Genomic DNA, 15,737 nt, shown 5'->3' with positions numbered 1-15,737 from the left:
TCTATGATGGAGACCATAAAAGAAAAAAGATCAGAACTTAGGAAATGATTACCAGATTGCTAAGAAGTTACATGCATGTTGACATTATTAGCATCCTTTGATACTCTACCTCAAAAGAATTTAAAGTTGATAATAACGCACAAGGCTCAGTTTTGCTCTTAGATTTTTTATCATTTTGGCATGTATATTTTTTTCTATAAAGTGAACATTTTTTCCTGATTATCAACATCAAAGCATAATTTTATTACAAATGATGAAAAACAACAAACTGTACAAGGTGTAATGAACAAGCAAAACAGAAATAGCTAAAAGCTGACACGCTTATCTCCACCAGCTACCCAAAATTCATTACAATGGTCTCCCTAGTCCAAGTTCACCCGAACATAAGTTTTCCGGAGAAATTCCATCACCATCAAGTGAATCAGCAATGGTATTTACATATCTGCAAATCCACCTGCAAAAGTGGCTCACACTGATTCCCAAAGTTTGTTTCTGTCTAACCAGAAACCTCAAAACCCATGGCACATCACCTCCAGATTTCATCCAATTTATAACTAATCCCCCTCCATGCGTATTCCAGTTCAGCCCACTGACACTACAATTCTTAGACCTTGTAGTGTAGCTGGCCCTTCTGCCCTAAAGGAATTTCCAATAGAGCCAGGTCACAGAAACATAGAATAACGTATCCTTTGTCATCTCTGGTTATGCCTGACATGCCCTATCCCCTGCCCCTATCCCTATGCCTGACATACCTGGATTACCCAGGCATTACCCATCGAATTTAAATTTTAACTTTCCAAATTTAGTGTGTATCCCATGTTTCCATCACTTGTTCTATACAAGGTACATTATCAATACAATGATGTTTTTTTATCAACAAATAAAAATAAAGGATAATAAACAAGTTATAGATATCTTTACCCAAGAAATCCAGAATTTAACTTCATTAGAACTTGATGGAAGACGTACTAAACAACCCAAGATCATGTTAACTATAAAAGTAAACCCAAAAAAGTTGCAACATATTCTCTAAAATTATAGAAATAAAAATAAAAATTAAGAGTAGCACTATGCTAATGACAATTCAAGGAGATGGAAAGCTATGTGTGGAAATGACCACATTATGATTTGGAGTCGCCAGCAAATAAGATGGACATCTGAGCTCCTTATTCAAGTTTCCTCAATCCAAAAAAGATTACTTGCTTACTTCATACTTCATAGCAAAAGAATTGATTAAACCTTCATCACCCACTAAGCCTCCTAGGCCCCAAACCCCATGCCCACAAAAAATCAAATAATAAATAGAAGGGAAAAAAAAATTATGGATTACAACGAGTAAATAACAGCCTTACTTCTTCTGAAACTATCCAAAGGCCCAAAGTGCCATTCAGAATAAGACCATTCCCTCTCTCTCCTTCTATGTAACTGGAAAATACGCCAGAAGGGGTGTATTGGTATCGATACTTTGTACCTAAGTCAAGTCTTTATTTTAGTTTTTTTTTTTCAAAAACTAGGTTAGGGTAAGTCTTAGGCCTGCCTACCCCCTGAAATGGGAAAAACTTCAGCTGTTGGGGGCCAACAGCCTATGCTATTGAGAGAATTTCTGGAAATGCCATGTTACCATGAGAATGGGTAAATTAGTAATTACATCTTAATTTATTTTGACTAAAAACCAAAGCATGGGCGTGAATTGGTGAACTGCCCAGAACGTGCCCAACCCAGAAACTGTCTCAACAGCCTATGCTGTTGGGCCCCAACAGCCAAAGTTAACCCCCTGAAATGGGTCAAAAGACCAGTTTGCTTTGTCTTTCGAGTACCAGATATATCGAAATTTTGAACCTTGTGTATATTTTGACTAACAAAGAAATATAATCAGAATTAAGAAATGGTGCATAATGCTCCCCTCCCTTGTTCAGAGAAAGCAAAATCTGTAATGGTAAAATGTTTCTGTAGTTGATGTGATTAGGTTTGGTTGTTTGGCCAGCTTAATGGACCATGTAACAGTAACCATAGAACGAGTAGCACACCCCCTCCCTACACCCTAGATGGCTAGATTAGAACCAACACAATGGTTTAAGTATGTGTTATATAAACTGATTTAAATACAACCAAATACACAAGGAAATAGGGAAATGAAATTGAAACGATAACAAAAAGTAGCCATAAATGTGATAACTGATTTACAAAAGTACCTCAAGTCCTTCAATAGTTTCCTTGTATCCAGATTGCACATATTCCCTAGTCAGTGTCTCCTCTGGGCAGTTTGGAGATTGGGGATAAAAGTCAGGTGGCCCAAGTCTACAAAGAAAAATTAGAGAAAATTATAATGTATGTAACAAATGAATGTTTCTGACCACAAACTCAAAGAATTATATATAGATGTAATAGATGAAGGTAAGAAAACCAAGACCACCAATTTACCTGCAATTCAGGGGTTCCTTGTCACACTTCAGCTTGTAAGGATTTAGCTGTAATGGACGCCTGCAAGACAATCATCTTAAGACATGGCACCCACAAAACACTGAGGGCAAACCTTAAAAATGAAAATCTAACAGGACCAGCAGAAAGCTATTCAGAAACTTACATAAACAAAGCAAAAAATAATAAGAAGAAACAAAAAAAAAAGAAACTGATAAATTTGTATATTAAATTATTAATAACCATTTATCGAGGTAAAAACAATATAGCCAACGTCTAACCAGCAACAAGAGTTCCCTACTTCCCTTCAGGTAAAAAAGACTATGCCTCAGATAATTGTTTTTCATCAATCCTCAGATAATCGTCGGATGACTGGTTAATTAAAATTCTGCTCCATTTATCGAGGTAAAAACAATATAGCCAATGTCTAACCAGCAACAAGAGTTCCCTACTTCCCTTCAGGTAAAAAAGACTATGCCTCAGATAATTGTTTTTCATCAATCCTCAGATAATCGTCGGATGACTGGTTAATTAAAATTCTGCTCCAAAGAATCTTCATTTGAACAATGACTTTTGAGTAGAAAACGATTCTTTTTTTAATCTAAATCTTTCTTTTTTGAAAAGTAAAAGATCAGTTTTATTAAGAACAGTAGAACAGAAAAAGTACAAATGTCCAAGGGTAAGTGTGTCAACTAGCCCATTACAAACAAGCCCAGTACAAATGATCCCTATGCACCCCTTGTAGCTAGAGCATCTTCCAACCCATTAGAAAACATCCTTTTCCTTTGAATTCATGTATTCATACCACTAGTTAGACACTCTACCCTCTTCATCTCCTCTCCAGAAGCCCATCTTACCGACTCCATATCCTTTAGCCAACCAATCACCACATTAGAATCTCCCTCAATGATTAAGTTCTCGAAGTTCAATCGTCTCAGTTGAAGCTACATCCTGTAGCTCCAAAGAACCAATTCCTAGAATGAGTTTTGAGCCCAAAAAAGGAAATGGTACACGTTTGGAACAGGTACATTGAAGTAAATAATTATTACTTAAAATGTTTAAATCCACCTAATTCTCAATAACACATATTGGTGACCTTGAAAATCAATACATATCGTACAATATGCACCGATACATTGTGATATTTTGAACCTTGCATCCAAACTTTAAAATGATTCTTAGAATCAGAAAATTCTTCAGAATCATACCAAATGCAGATTTAGTCACTTCATTTGAGAGGCGTGAACCTTTGTCTAGAAAGTGGTAACCACATTAAAAAGAGATCAAAAAAGGACCACATGAAAGAATATCCTTACATAGGATATTAGGATATAGAAGAAACAGTTCAACCCTTGCTAAGACTAAGAGTACTGAGTGATCAACTGAGCTATATGTTCTCTGACTTCATTAAGAAACTGAGCACATCTCCAGGGGTCACTTCCAGCTTTGTTCCTTCTCAACCTCATGAAGTATTCTCTTGCTGGTCATCAATTCCAGGTGGAAAGAAGACTAACATTTTATGAAGCATTCTTCCATTTGCTGTTTGTTGGAGCATTTGGAGGGCAACAAATAGGTGGACTTTTGTAGAAAAGTTTAAAACTTCCAAAGGCTGGTGGCAATAGTTGTTCTTTGTTCATTGGACTGGTCCAAAGCAATTCAAGACTATCAAAACATGGAAAAAAAAAGCAATTCAATACTTCAATGAAGTGGTTTACCAAAAAAGGACTTCAAGTGGACACCTTCTTTGGAATATCAGAAGCTTAGTCACACCCCATAGAGTATGGGATCCATGTAAGAGCTGAATTGTTAGCAATCCTACAAGGACCAAGGTTGGGAAGATCTGTAAATTTTAGAAAGATAACAATGGAGAGGGATTCTCTGGTGGTTGTGGGCAGGTTTTCATGGGTTCAAGTAGGGCTGTTCATAAGAATGTCCAAACCGACCAACCCGGACCGACCCAACCCGAGTCGGCCGGGTTTTCATCAGTATCGGTCGGTTTCGGGTTGGGAAAATATATAAACCGATATATCGGGTCGTTTCGGTTTTCTTGTGTGAAAACCGAAACCAACCCGACCCAAACCGAACTAGTCTTCTACTAGTTCGGCAGTTCCTAGTTTGAGTAGTTTCCTACTTAACTATAACTAGTCTTCTACTAGAACTAGAAGGCCCATTAGGCAATTACAATTAGAATAGGCAATCTATCCTAGTTTCTAACTTTCTATAATCTTTTACACCAAATAGGCAACCCATTAGGCAATTACAATTAGAATTCAATTAGGTGTCCTTTTGTACAGGAGCAAAACCGAAACCGACCCAAACCGACCCAACCCGACTCAAACCGACCAGGTCAATTTGGCCTATCAGTGGGTCGGTTTTGGTTTCCACCTCAGGTAACCCGACCAGGTCGGGTCGGTTGGGAAAACCCCAATAAACCGACCCAACCCGACCCGTGAACACCCCTAGGTTCAAGGATGAGCAAATAGTTTGACTGATGAAATGGCAAAACAAGGGTAAACAGAACCCATCCTTTTTTAGAAAAAACCATCTAATAAATGCTTGTAATCAGTGGGAAAAGGGCTAGGTAGTAGATGCTAGTGTACACTTTATGGGGTGCTTAGCACTTGTTGTATGAAACCCATTCTTCTTCCATGATGAAAACATTTTAACTGTAACCAATTAAAAAAAGCAAAGTAGAAATGCATATGCTGAGATGGATGAGTAGAAAATGTCAAAAAACAATAAAGGATGGGTTCAGAAATCAAATCAAACGAAGAAACCTAGGAGTAGCTCAAATGGGTGATAAAATGAGAGAAAGTAGACCCACCTAGGCACCTATAGCATCTGTAAGAAGAAGTGATCTATTGCAAGTTGAAGGGATTAGAAGGGCTAGAGACAAACCAAAGAAGACATGGGTTGAAGTGATAAGAAATGATTTAAGCACTCATAATTTAGCAATGGATATGGCACTGAATAGAATGGATGATGGTGATGATAGGGTGGACCTATTGACATGATTGTATGTCTTCACCTCACTTGTACTCTCTTCTATTTTAATAGATTTTTCTTCCTCACTAATAAAACAAACATAAATGTAGACAACAAAATAAAGAATAAGGGGTGTTGGTTGGAAAGAATAATTCTCAAGAGGTCAAGAAGTTACAGAAAGGACATTGAGTACCATTTCTGTTTAAAGCTAACAATATTTTAAACTTCTAGTTTATTAGTAACAAAGAAGTGGATGCTGAATATGCCATACGCAAATTAGGACTAGTGGAAAGATTCATATGTGAAAACTCCAGATATCCATGCATAAGATGTACATGGTAGTTTAAGGCAGCCATAACCCTAACAGTCAGTAAAAAAGAAAAAAAGAAACAAAAACAGTTGTTTGTCACTCTCTATTGGTGACAGACTTTCATTCAAACCCCACTTACTGCTCATATACAACAAATATGCAAATAAAGTAATATAAACCAAAAGGTCAAAAACAAGAATTAGATTATTCTCATGCAAAACCTAAAGTGTAAACCAGCAAGAACCCAAAGTTTTCTCCTCAAAGTTATTAACAGAATTATCATCATTCAATCTCAAATTAAATGCCATTACCAGAAAGCACAAGATGGGAGAAAGAAGGAGATAAATATCTCCCACAAATACAGCAAAAATATCATTAAGGAATGCAACTACCTGGTATTCAGAGAAAAGTTGGATGACGAAAAGGATGGATCAGCTCTAGCACTATCCCTAGCAGATGCCCCACCAACTGCAGTGCTGCTAACTCCACCACAGCTGGTAGCAGAATACCTTTGCATTTCTCCCCACAATTACCGGCATACTTCCTCCACCATCCGAAACCTATAAGAAGCTACACAAGCTAGACATCATCACCGAATGCACAGATTTCAACTCATATCTGACTGTAGAACATCAAAGGCAAGTCCTCCAACAGAATTTATAAAGCATTTACATTGAATAAAGATTCAATTGCTAGCCTCCACCGCAAGAGTATCATGTATAAAGCTTTTATCCACAACCTTAAGTTGCAAATTTCCAGTGCATGGTTCTGGGAGATGAGGAAAAATCTTCCTTTGCTCTCAATACAGAAGCTTATGTTGGAGCAAATATAAATGGTACAAAGAAGCATAATTCTAGCATTCGTGATGTATAGTTCTACGCAGTCAAGTTGAAAGGTCGGAGAAAATATTCTAGCAAATAAAAATCAAGAGTTAACTGACCAAATGGAACCCATGAACTTAAAATAAGCGTTTCCTGTGCTTCCTTAGCCCTTTAATCCAAAACGCAACTTCCCTGGCATCAAGACGTAACCTTTGTGGAAAATCAAAGAGAAGTTTAAAACTTTTAAACCCAAATAAATGACCAATATTATTCTAAACAGTTAAATGTTAAATTTCCAATAAAAGAGTAATACTAGTTAACAAGAAGGAGGAATTCAAAAAAACGACAACAAATGAACAAGGCTTGATCTGACAACGGAACTGTGGTAATGAGCTACACTTGAACCTGGAAATATGTGCTTAAAATGAAATATTTTTCTTTTATATGTCCAAATTACTCAGGTATCTTAGCCATTTCAGGATCAATACAAGCTCCGTATCCAGCTCAAACACACCAAAAAATAGCAAGGAAAAAATAACCAAAAGGTATAGCCTTGAACGAATTAAGTAAACAACAGAAAACTAATAATTCAATTAAATACGAAACTACTTTGCGAGACTACAAAAAAATAAAATAATAAGCACTTCCTTCGCATCTGCGATGAAAACGACCGAAATTCATAGCCGAGGATAGATTCTCGATCAAATCTTGCGTAATTTAAAACACCTGAAATTTTAGCACCTCTGAATCCCAAAAAAAAATGAAAATACTGACTTTGGGCAGTCGTTCGAAAGACTAGGGTTTTGAAAGGGTGAGAACGAGGTCCTGAGCAATAAGTGGAGCTAGGGTTTTCAGAAAAAAAAGAGGAATTTGGAAAACCTAAAAACAAATACAGAGAAAAAGGAGAAGAAAAATGCCGTACCTTCGAGGGATAGAAGAAGAACAAATCGCAGCGAGATAAAAGAAAGAGAGACGAAGGGAGAGAGGCTCGCTTTTGACTATTGCTTGTGCTGATGACGATGATGCCTTTGTGTTGCTTCCGGTGCTAGTCTGCTAGAAAAGGGAAACCGGATCCGTCGTAATTTTATACCAAAAGTTTTTCTTCCCCAAATGCCCTTCCATTTTCTATTATTTGCAAATATACCCTCCTCCGTGGGGTAAGGTTACCTCTTGACTTGAAAGTTCAGAGTTCATCGTACAGATCCGCTACGCTTTTACATGCACTTTCCCACTAAGCAAATCACAGTGTGACATGTGTCAGGATTCAATGTAAACATTGATGCGAATACGAAATGATATACAGCTGGTAGCTTGCGTGGCTACCAACTCATTGTTCAGATGAGAATACGAAAGACTGGACCCACCCGTCTAAGGAATTATCTGGCCAACACATAAATGGTAAGTAAAAGTGACGAAAGAAATTCGACATGTTTCTGTTTTGTTTTTGTTGGTGCTGTTGTTTGTTGTAAAGCATCTCACATGAAAGATGGATGGCCCGATTAGCCACGTCAGCCACAATATGGCTAGATGCGAGGGAATCATTCAACGGAGGAGGCACTTAGAAAATCCAAAAGTGAAGTCTGATTCTAATCTAATCCCTAAAGAAAGTAATATTTTAGTGAGAAGTGAGTTAATTTATAAGTTCTGATGAAGCATAAATCCAATATCCAACTCTCAAATCTCAATCCATCTGTGGTTAGATTAATTTTTAGGGGCATTCGCCACTGTGTGAAGGACTTCTCTGCATCAGCGCGCACTCAACCACCACCACCACCAGAAGCCAGCGGGAGTGAGGTCCAATTTCCGAGTGGAAAGAACGGACAGATCCCTGATTCCGAATAAAGATTCCCTGGAGAGCTCTAACCAGGAAGCATTGTTGCAACGAGACTCAGGGTCCGTTTGGGACACTCAGGATTTTATTGCACGCGATGTTGTATACACTACTAGACTACGTAACCAATCGTGAGCCGACATGTTAATATTCCGCACCAGACCGAATGGATAAAATCCCAAAAATTCTCATTTATATTCCACTTATATGTTTTGCTTCTCATCGTCTTTATTAACTTTTACGGGGTGTGTTTAGAATCGATGTAAAATGTCATTGGTGTAAATATTTACGTCATCTCAACTCGTCAGCATTTGGAATGAGCATACAATCATGATGCATATAAAACTCCACTCCAATTCAATTTTGAATATGCTTGGATGGAGTAGAATTTTACATTGATTATCGATATAAACATTACATTAATTAAAATCGATGTAAAACTTTACTTTTTCATGCACATTTTTCGAAATTCAAACAGTCACTTTTTTAACAGCTCGATGTAAAACATCATGTGTATGCTTTTACACTAATGACGTTTTATATCGATTCAAGACAAACCTTAAGAAAAATTCATAGCTGTACGCATAATTGAACTAAGTAATCTATCATTAGTGAACGTGTTAATGTTTTGTACACATAGAAATAAAACCCATACCTTATACATATGAAAGTATGAAACATCAATGTGTTCAAGGTAGCTTTGATTAAGCCACTTCATTAAGTCGCTTTGAAGCAGTTACTATATGCCTGGTCCGTATATATATATATATAGTGAAAAAAACACAGAAAGCAAAAATGATGTTTCACGAGCTGAAAGCTATTTTAGGTAGCTTCATGGGAAATTATTTTCATGGGTGAATAAAAGTATATGAGGAGTTTTTCAGGTATTTCACCAAATGTGACTTTGAAGCTTTCCCTATGAGCTATATCTTGCAAAGCCAAAAGCAGCTGCGTGAAAGCTCTCCCAAAAAGGAATTTATAGAAGTTATCTGTACGGAAGAGTCGTATATAATTTTTTGGGAAAATTACTGATTAGCAGCCTGGTCTAGTATTGCTTTGGTCCCCTAAACTTTAAAATGTGATAATTCAGTACTTGAACTTTTGAAATGTATCAATCGAGTACCTATCATTAACCATCCGTTAAGTGACATTTGAAAAAAACACAAATGCCTTTTAAGTGTTATCTAATTTTCTTTATCAACATCCAAAAGTTGACAAAAAATTAACAGTCCCAAATCATTGCCTCATATATTTAAGAAAGTTGGGGTCATCTCTTAGTGGCCTCAACATTATTGAATAGAAGTAGTGATTTGGGATTGTTAAATTTTTGTCAATGGCTAGATGATTGATCAAGAAAATTAGATGACACTCGAAAGGCATTTGTGTCTTTATCAAGTGCCACTTAACAACTAGTTAATGATAGGCATTAGATTGACATGTTTTGAAAGTTTATGTATTAAATCGTCGCATTTTAAAGTTTAGAGACCAAAATGTCACTAAATCCAAAGTACAAGGCACTAATCCGAAATTTTCCCTAATTTTTTTTTAGGATGGGTGACGTGGCCCACGTCTCACAAAGCCAACCAAATCCAAAGAATCCAAACGCTTCGCTCATCGTTCTAACATTGGTTGGACTGTTGGAGTTTGGAAACAGGGTAGGGTACCGTTTTTTCCTTTTTCGCTGTAAGCATGTAAGACGAAGGTAAAGGGGGTACATGCTTTAGGGGATGTTTGGTCACCTACAGATAAGAAGTAGCAACAAAATAACTAGACATTTGAAATCGTCTGATTTAGATCTACGGCTCAGAATACTTCAATAACAACAACCAACATTAACACTTGAGGGCCCTTCAAAATGGGCGCACTGCGAAGCTACCTCACGGAATCACTCAGCTTTCGATGGCTCTTTTATAATTATTGTCAAATAGAAGGGCAATTGATAAGCATTCCGAAGGAACTTAATACAATCACGATATAGTGGCCGATCATTTCGGGGGTGAACAAGAGAAAGCGTCACGTGCTCGAGTGATTACGCCATTGAATCTGCAAGCTGCAGCCAAGGTAGAGTAGAATATTCAGGAGCAAAATTACTGATACGGCCACACTTCTGAATTTATATACTTAATTGGAGTTGGGGATTATGGATCAAAATCTTCGCAAAACTTTGCTTTCATATTTCAAAAATCCATTTGTTGCTTTTAAATTACCTTTTAGCCCTCCAAATAACTTTTCTATGGACTGTTATTCGTCAAAGTTAAAATATTTTTCAATTTTTCTTCTCAAGTTTTGGTTTACTTTTTTTTTCATTTTATCTTGTTTTTTAATTTATTTAATTATTCAGTCAATTTGTTTAGGCTGGAGTGATTTTCAATCATAAGTCATAACAACATGGATAGTAAATGGAAACAATTTTTTAGCCCCGATATTAGGAGGAGCAGCCTCTCTAGGTAATGTTTGGCATTGATGATGAATCTTTTCTACCGATTTTTCAAAATCGGTGATGGTGATTTTTGAAATTGGTATTTTTTCAAAACTCTGGTATCATTTTTGTCATGTAAGTCAATTTTGGAGAAATTGGCTTTGAGTCTACTTGGCACCAATTCTAAAAGATCGATTATATTGTATTAAAGTTATTATTCAGTGTCATGTCATCTTCAAAAAATCAGAGTTAGTTAGAAAATCACTAAGGGGGTGTTCTATAGCATAGATGAAAAATTGGGTAGTGTGTTTTCATCCACACCACACCCCCCTAACAAGGTAGTTTTTCTGCACCGTGGACAAAAATGTGTGGATTGAATCACACCACACCTCCATATGCGTTCTACAAGGTTTGTTGCATTTCATTCCACACCTTGTGTTATGATTTCATGCATCTCAATTACAACATGGGTTAATACACAATATGACAATAATGGGAAATTATGAATGCTTCTCACAAAATCTAGCTAATTTTACAATAATAGGTGCATAAATTCTTACCAGTGGTGACGATAGCTGTTGCAGCGATAGATAACGAGGGTATGGGTGCAAATGGATCGGATCATGATCCGTTTGATTCGAGATCTGATCATATTTGGTCGAATTCGAATCACCCCTATTTGGATCTTCGAGTCGAATAATAGGAACTGATAAAAAATTAAATTGGATTCAGATCACCCCTATCTGATCCAAGAATATCTGATCCGATATATATGTTATATACTTTTTATATAAATGTATAATACATATATATGTTATTTATTTATTTATAAATATAGTATTCATATTGTATTTTTGTAATTTTGTTATATTATTTATTTTTTTATAAAAAATGTATATATATGATGAAAATAATTAAAAAATACTTGTATTTTTTGTTTTTATTTATTTAGATTGGTATATTTTATTTTTCTTTTAATAATTTATTATTTTTTAAAGAAAACAAATTGGATCAGATTAGATCCGAATATCCGACTTCTCGATCGGATTTGAATTCAAATCCTTACCTATCATATCTAATCGGATTGAATCTGCAATGAACAATGTCGGATCGGATTCTGATATACCTTGATTCGAATTCAATTTGATTCGTTTACATCCCTAACAGCGGAAAATGATGAACAATGGCAAGCTTCTACCTAGCAATGGATTAGCAGCGGCAAGCCTTGTAATGACCAATGAAACGAAACGGTAAAAGGGAAATATTGCACAAAAACAAAACCAATCATATCATCGAACACCACCTAAAAGACAAAGCAATAAGCCATTCAGTTTGGTCACTTCAGTTGTTAGCAAATGTCTGGTATTGTTATGCATTAGGCAAAAGAATGTTAGCTGTTAGTATTGATAAACTTGCTCTGTGACCCATAATGGCTGAACGTTCTTGTATTTGAACATGTTTTGGAGGAATTGAGTGGATGCATGGCCATTTCCTAAAGAGACTAGGAAATAAATAGAGTTAGAATTTGACATGAGTGCAATAAGATATATTATTGGCAAAATCTACCATGTAGAAATTGCATCATGAAGCTATTAAGTCAACCAATGATAAAGTATGTGTTTGGTTCCATGGGCATTTATTACTTTAAATGTTTATTTGAAACACTTTACTTTAAATGTTTATTGCTTTTGCTGTTTGGTTGAGTATAACTTTAAACATTTTTTACTTTTCACTCTAGATTAACACCCCATAAAATATGTCACATAAGCATTTCATTTCAATAAATGTTGGGGAATTGGGGAAATAAGGATTTGACATTTCCCCAAATGCTTCATGCACATAAATCCAAGCATTTATATTTTTTAGGGTTTATTTAATAAATGTAAAATCAAACAATAGTTTCGTGCACAATAAATACCAATGTCTATGTGGTTCTCATGTGGCAATGTTTTGCAATATGCTCACAGAACCAAACATAGCCAAAGTGATACATCATAGATGACATCTTTAATATTGTTAAAACATTTAACATAATTGTTAAATACACATTGTAAAATGCGAGACAATAAAAATTAATTAAACTATGGAACATCTTTAATGTGACTTTTTTATTTATTTGTAGTATGATATTTGGGACTCTTTTTTAAGGTAATGTGTGATGTGACTTTATCATCTATAGGGCAAGTTTGAATACGCTAAACCCAATTAGCTACACTAGTGGTGGTAGGGTTTTGTTATACGCTAAACCCTACTCTATCTTCCTCAAAGGGAGAGATGCCAAGTGATCAAATGAACTTAGGAATGTCAAAGGGGAGGGTTCAGGGCAGGGATTATATTCCCCGTCCTCATCCCCGATCCCCATCAGGGACCCGAATCCCCAAAATTTTTTAAATAATAGTATTTATTTGAAAAATAAATAAAAATTATAAATTATAAATAATTTTTTAAATATGTTTTGACATATATAATATAATAAAAATATATAATATAAATAATATATATATACACACACGCACACACATAATTCGGGTCGAGGCGGGGCAGGGACCTCAATCCACATCCCCGACCTCGACCTCGACCTCGATCGGGGATTCCTATTAATCCCCGTCCTCGTCCCCATCCCCGCCCTACCAAAACAATCCCCATCCCCGACCCCATCAGATCGGGGAAGTCAGGTCCCCGTCAGGGATGGGGAAAATTGCCATCCCTAAATGAACTATTGGGTTGTACAAAAACTATGTTGGGCTGCAAATGTATCTGATTGCCTTAATTTGAATCTGAATTTAGTCAATCTAAGGATATTTGAGTTGGATACGTTTTATGGTTAGATCCATTATGAATCTACACCAACCAATGGTTTGTGATGGTGCGCAATCCGGTCACTCCTAGCTGGCACTCGCGTGGCTTCCCAAGAAGTACCTGAGATGAGGAAGAGGAAGAATCCCCAGGGGGTTTGCCCGGCGGGAACGCTTCGACGATTAAGTCAGTATTCTGAGTAAGAAGCAAAGAGAAGATGAAAACTAAGAGTGAGGTAGCGCAAGAGATTTTCAAGAAGATACCCCATTCCTTGATACTAGCTCCTTATAACAGAAATCCGTTGTATCAGGCCCACAGGCCTCTGACAGGGCGGGTATAACTGCCACTGTCAGCCCGCCGCAGCCGTTACTGACAGGGCTGAGGTGGCACACGCGGGGCCGTCGTCGCAGTGCACGTGCCTGTCAGGTGTAAGGCACCCTCTGAAGGTGGCTGACACGACGCTGTCTGATGAGGGATATGGTCGTTGTTCCCAGATTTGTCGGGTACGGTGGTCAGCAAAAGGTCTTCCTGGGATGTGACGGACTACCCTTCCGCGAGCTACCCTGTGCCAGGTTATCCCGTAAGCGGCGTGCTGCCTGTGGCAAGCTATGCCGAGCTGGCTGACCCGAGGTGCCTATAACTCGGGGTGTCCAGAGATGGATCGGTGCGTTCCTGTCTAAGAGTGGCCCAATGTCCATTGGGAGGAGCTCAAGCCTCAAGAGAGGTCAGGGTACCCCGAACTCAGGGCGCTCCAAAGTGCCTTAACCCAGGGGATGAGGTGCAGGTAAGGTGGCTCCTGACGAGTAGTTTACCCACCCAATTGCCGAGCTGAACTCGATGGGACCTTCCCTCCAAGTTGTGGTTGCATCCGTTGCACTGTCATGTTGAGTCACTGTTTGAGCAGGGTCACGCCCATGTGTACCCGTGCTGCGAGGTCGGGCCAAATCACCCTCCATCAATTGCCCCCCGCTCCCTGCGCTGGCGGCGATGACCCAGCGCGGGGAGGTCATGACACGCTGGGTGGATTTGGCGTTGGTACTTATGCCACTCCGTTGCGCGCTCCATCCAGCTGGACCAGTCTAGTGGCCGGTTTGATCAAAAGAGACCCAAGTCGCGTCCAATTTACACGCGGACCTCACGCGGTTTGGACTTTGCGGACGTCAAAAACGCGCTAAACTGTTTTCGCCTCGAGGAGCCCGCTGTTGTGGCTATAAATAGGGGGGACCCTTGGCCATTTCTTCGCCACAAAGCTTTCGTTGTTGGTGCTTGAGTTCGCACTAGAGGTCTCTTAGCTCGAGTCTTCCAGTTCGTCCTGTTCTCCCAGTCCGGTCGCGTTCCTTTGGTGAGTCCTCCCGAGCTTTCTTTTCCCTTTCAGTTTGTTATGTCGTCTAGCGTACATAGCCTTGTCGATGAGCCCGAGGTGGATACCTAGGCTCAAAGTGGCTCTTCCGCCGCCCAGCCATCCGATGTACGGGCGGCTTTGGGTCATCTGGCATCCTCCTCCCACCGAGGTCGGGTGCCAGATCAGTTCGGCCCTTCTACCATGACTCCGGAGAAACTCCAGGACCTCATACAGAGGTTCCACCTTCCTAGGGAGTATTCTTACAGTCTCCCTACCGGTAACTTCCCATGAGAGCACGGTCTTGATGAGATCGTGGTCTTCAGGGAGCAATTAGTAGCCGGACTCCGACTCCCTCTTCACCACTTGATTTCTAAGGTGCTAGTGCACTTCAACATTACTTTGGACCAACTTCACCCGAATTCCATACGGAATATAGTTGGGACCATTTCTCTTTGTTTTGACTGTTCTCTCCCTATCGACTTGGATGTTCTCAGCACCATTTTGACCATAAAGAAGAGTGCTTCGGGCACTCTCCCCGGGCACAGACGCTCTTATTACCTGTCTCCCCGCCTGGGTTTCAAGCTTATGCACAGACTCCCGAGCAAAGTCCCGGCCTGGAAGCGGGACTACTTCGTAGTTCGGAGTAGCACGGGGTGGCCCTTCCCTACTGACTGGAGGGTGGTCGTTCAAGACCTCGACATCATGCTAGATGGGAAGACCAAGAAGGAGCTCCAGTCGCTGGCCCAGCTCGGGTTAAATTATAAGGAGTTCACATCCGAGGAGAAGCTCATCCAGGCCGGCTTGTGCTCGGGTAG

General features: G+C 38.7%; 1 protein-coding gene across 16 annotated transcripts in view; it reads right to left on the bottom strand.

Moving 5' to 3' along the window:
- The window catches only part of LOC104596050 (mediator of RNA polymerase II transcription subunit 12-like), a 36,889-nt gene extending 29,298 nt beyond the window's left edge, over positions 1-7,591 (bottom strand). For 4 of the 16 annotated variants that reach the window (XR_016080772.1, XM_010257051.3, XM_088895583.1 and 1 more), the window contains exons 1-5: positions 7,457-7,591; positions 6,654-6,726; positions 6,106-6,283; positions 2,422-2,481; positions 2,193-2,298 (exon numbers count right to left, since the gene is read on the bottom strand). Coding sequence is in view for 15 of the 16 variants with exons in the window: in XM_010257051.3 (XP_010255353.1) it covers positions 2,193-2,298; positions 2,422-2,481; positions 6,106-6,230 (291 nt within the window). In the remaining variant the exon portion in view is untranslated. Of the gene's footprint in view, positions 1-2,192; positions 2,299-2,421; positions 2,482-6,105; positions 6,284-6,385; positions 6,482-6,653; positions 6,745-7,456 lie in introns of all 16 variants that reach the window. The other 12 variants (XM_010257050.3, XM_010257055.3, XM_010257053.3 and 9 more) reach the window with 8 other exon arrangements.
- Positions 7,592-15,737: the final 8,146 nt, after the last annotated feature.

This window comes from Nelumbo nucifera, chromosome 1, assembly GCF_055504915.1.
Source record: "Nelumbo nucifera cultivar China Antique chromosome 1, China Antique-T2T, whole genome shotgun sequence".
In the NCBI taxonomy this organism is placed as follows: Eukaryota; Viridiplantae; Streptophyta; class Magnoliopsida; order Proteales; family Nelumbonaceae; genus Nelumbo; species Nelumbo nucifera.
This window is presented reverse-complemented; position numbering and strand designations above follow the sequence as displayed.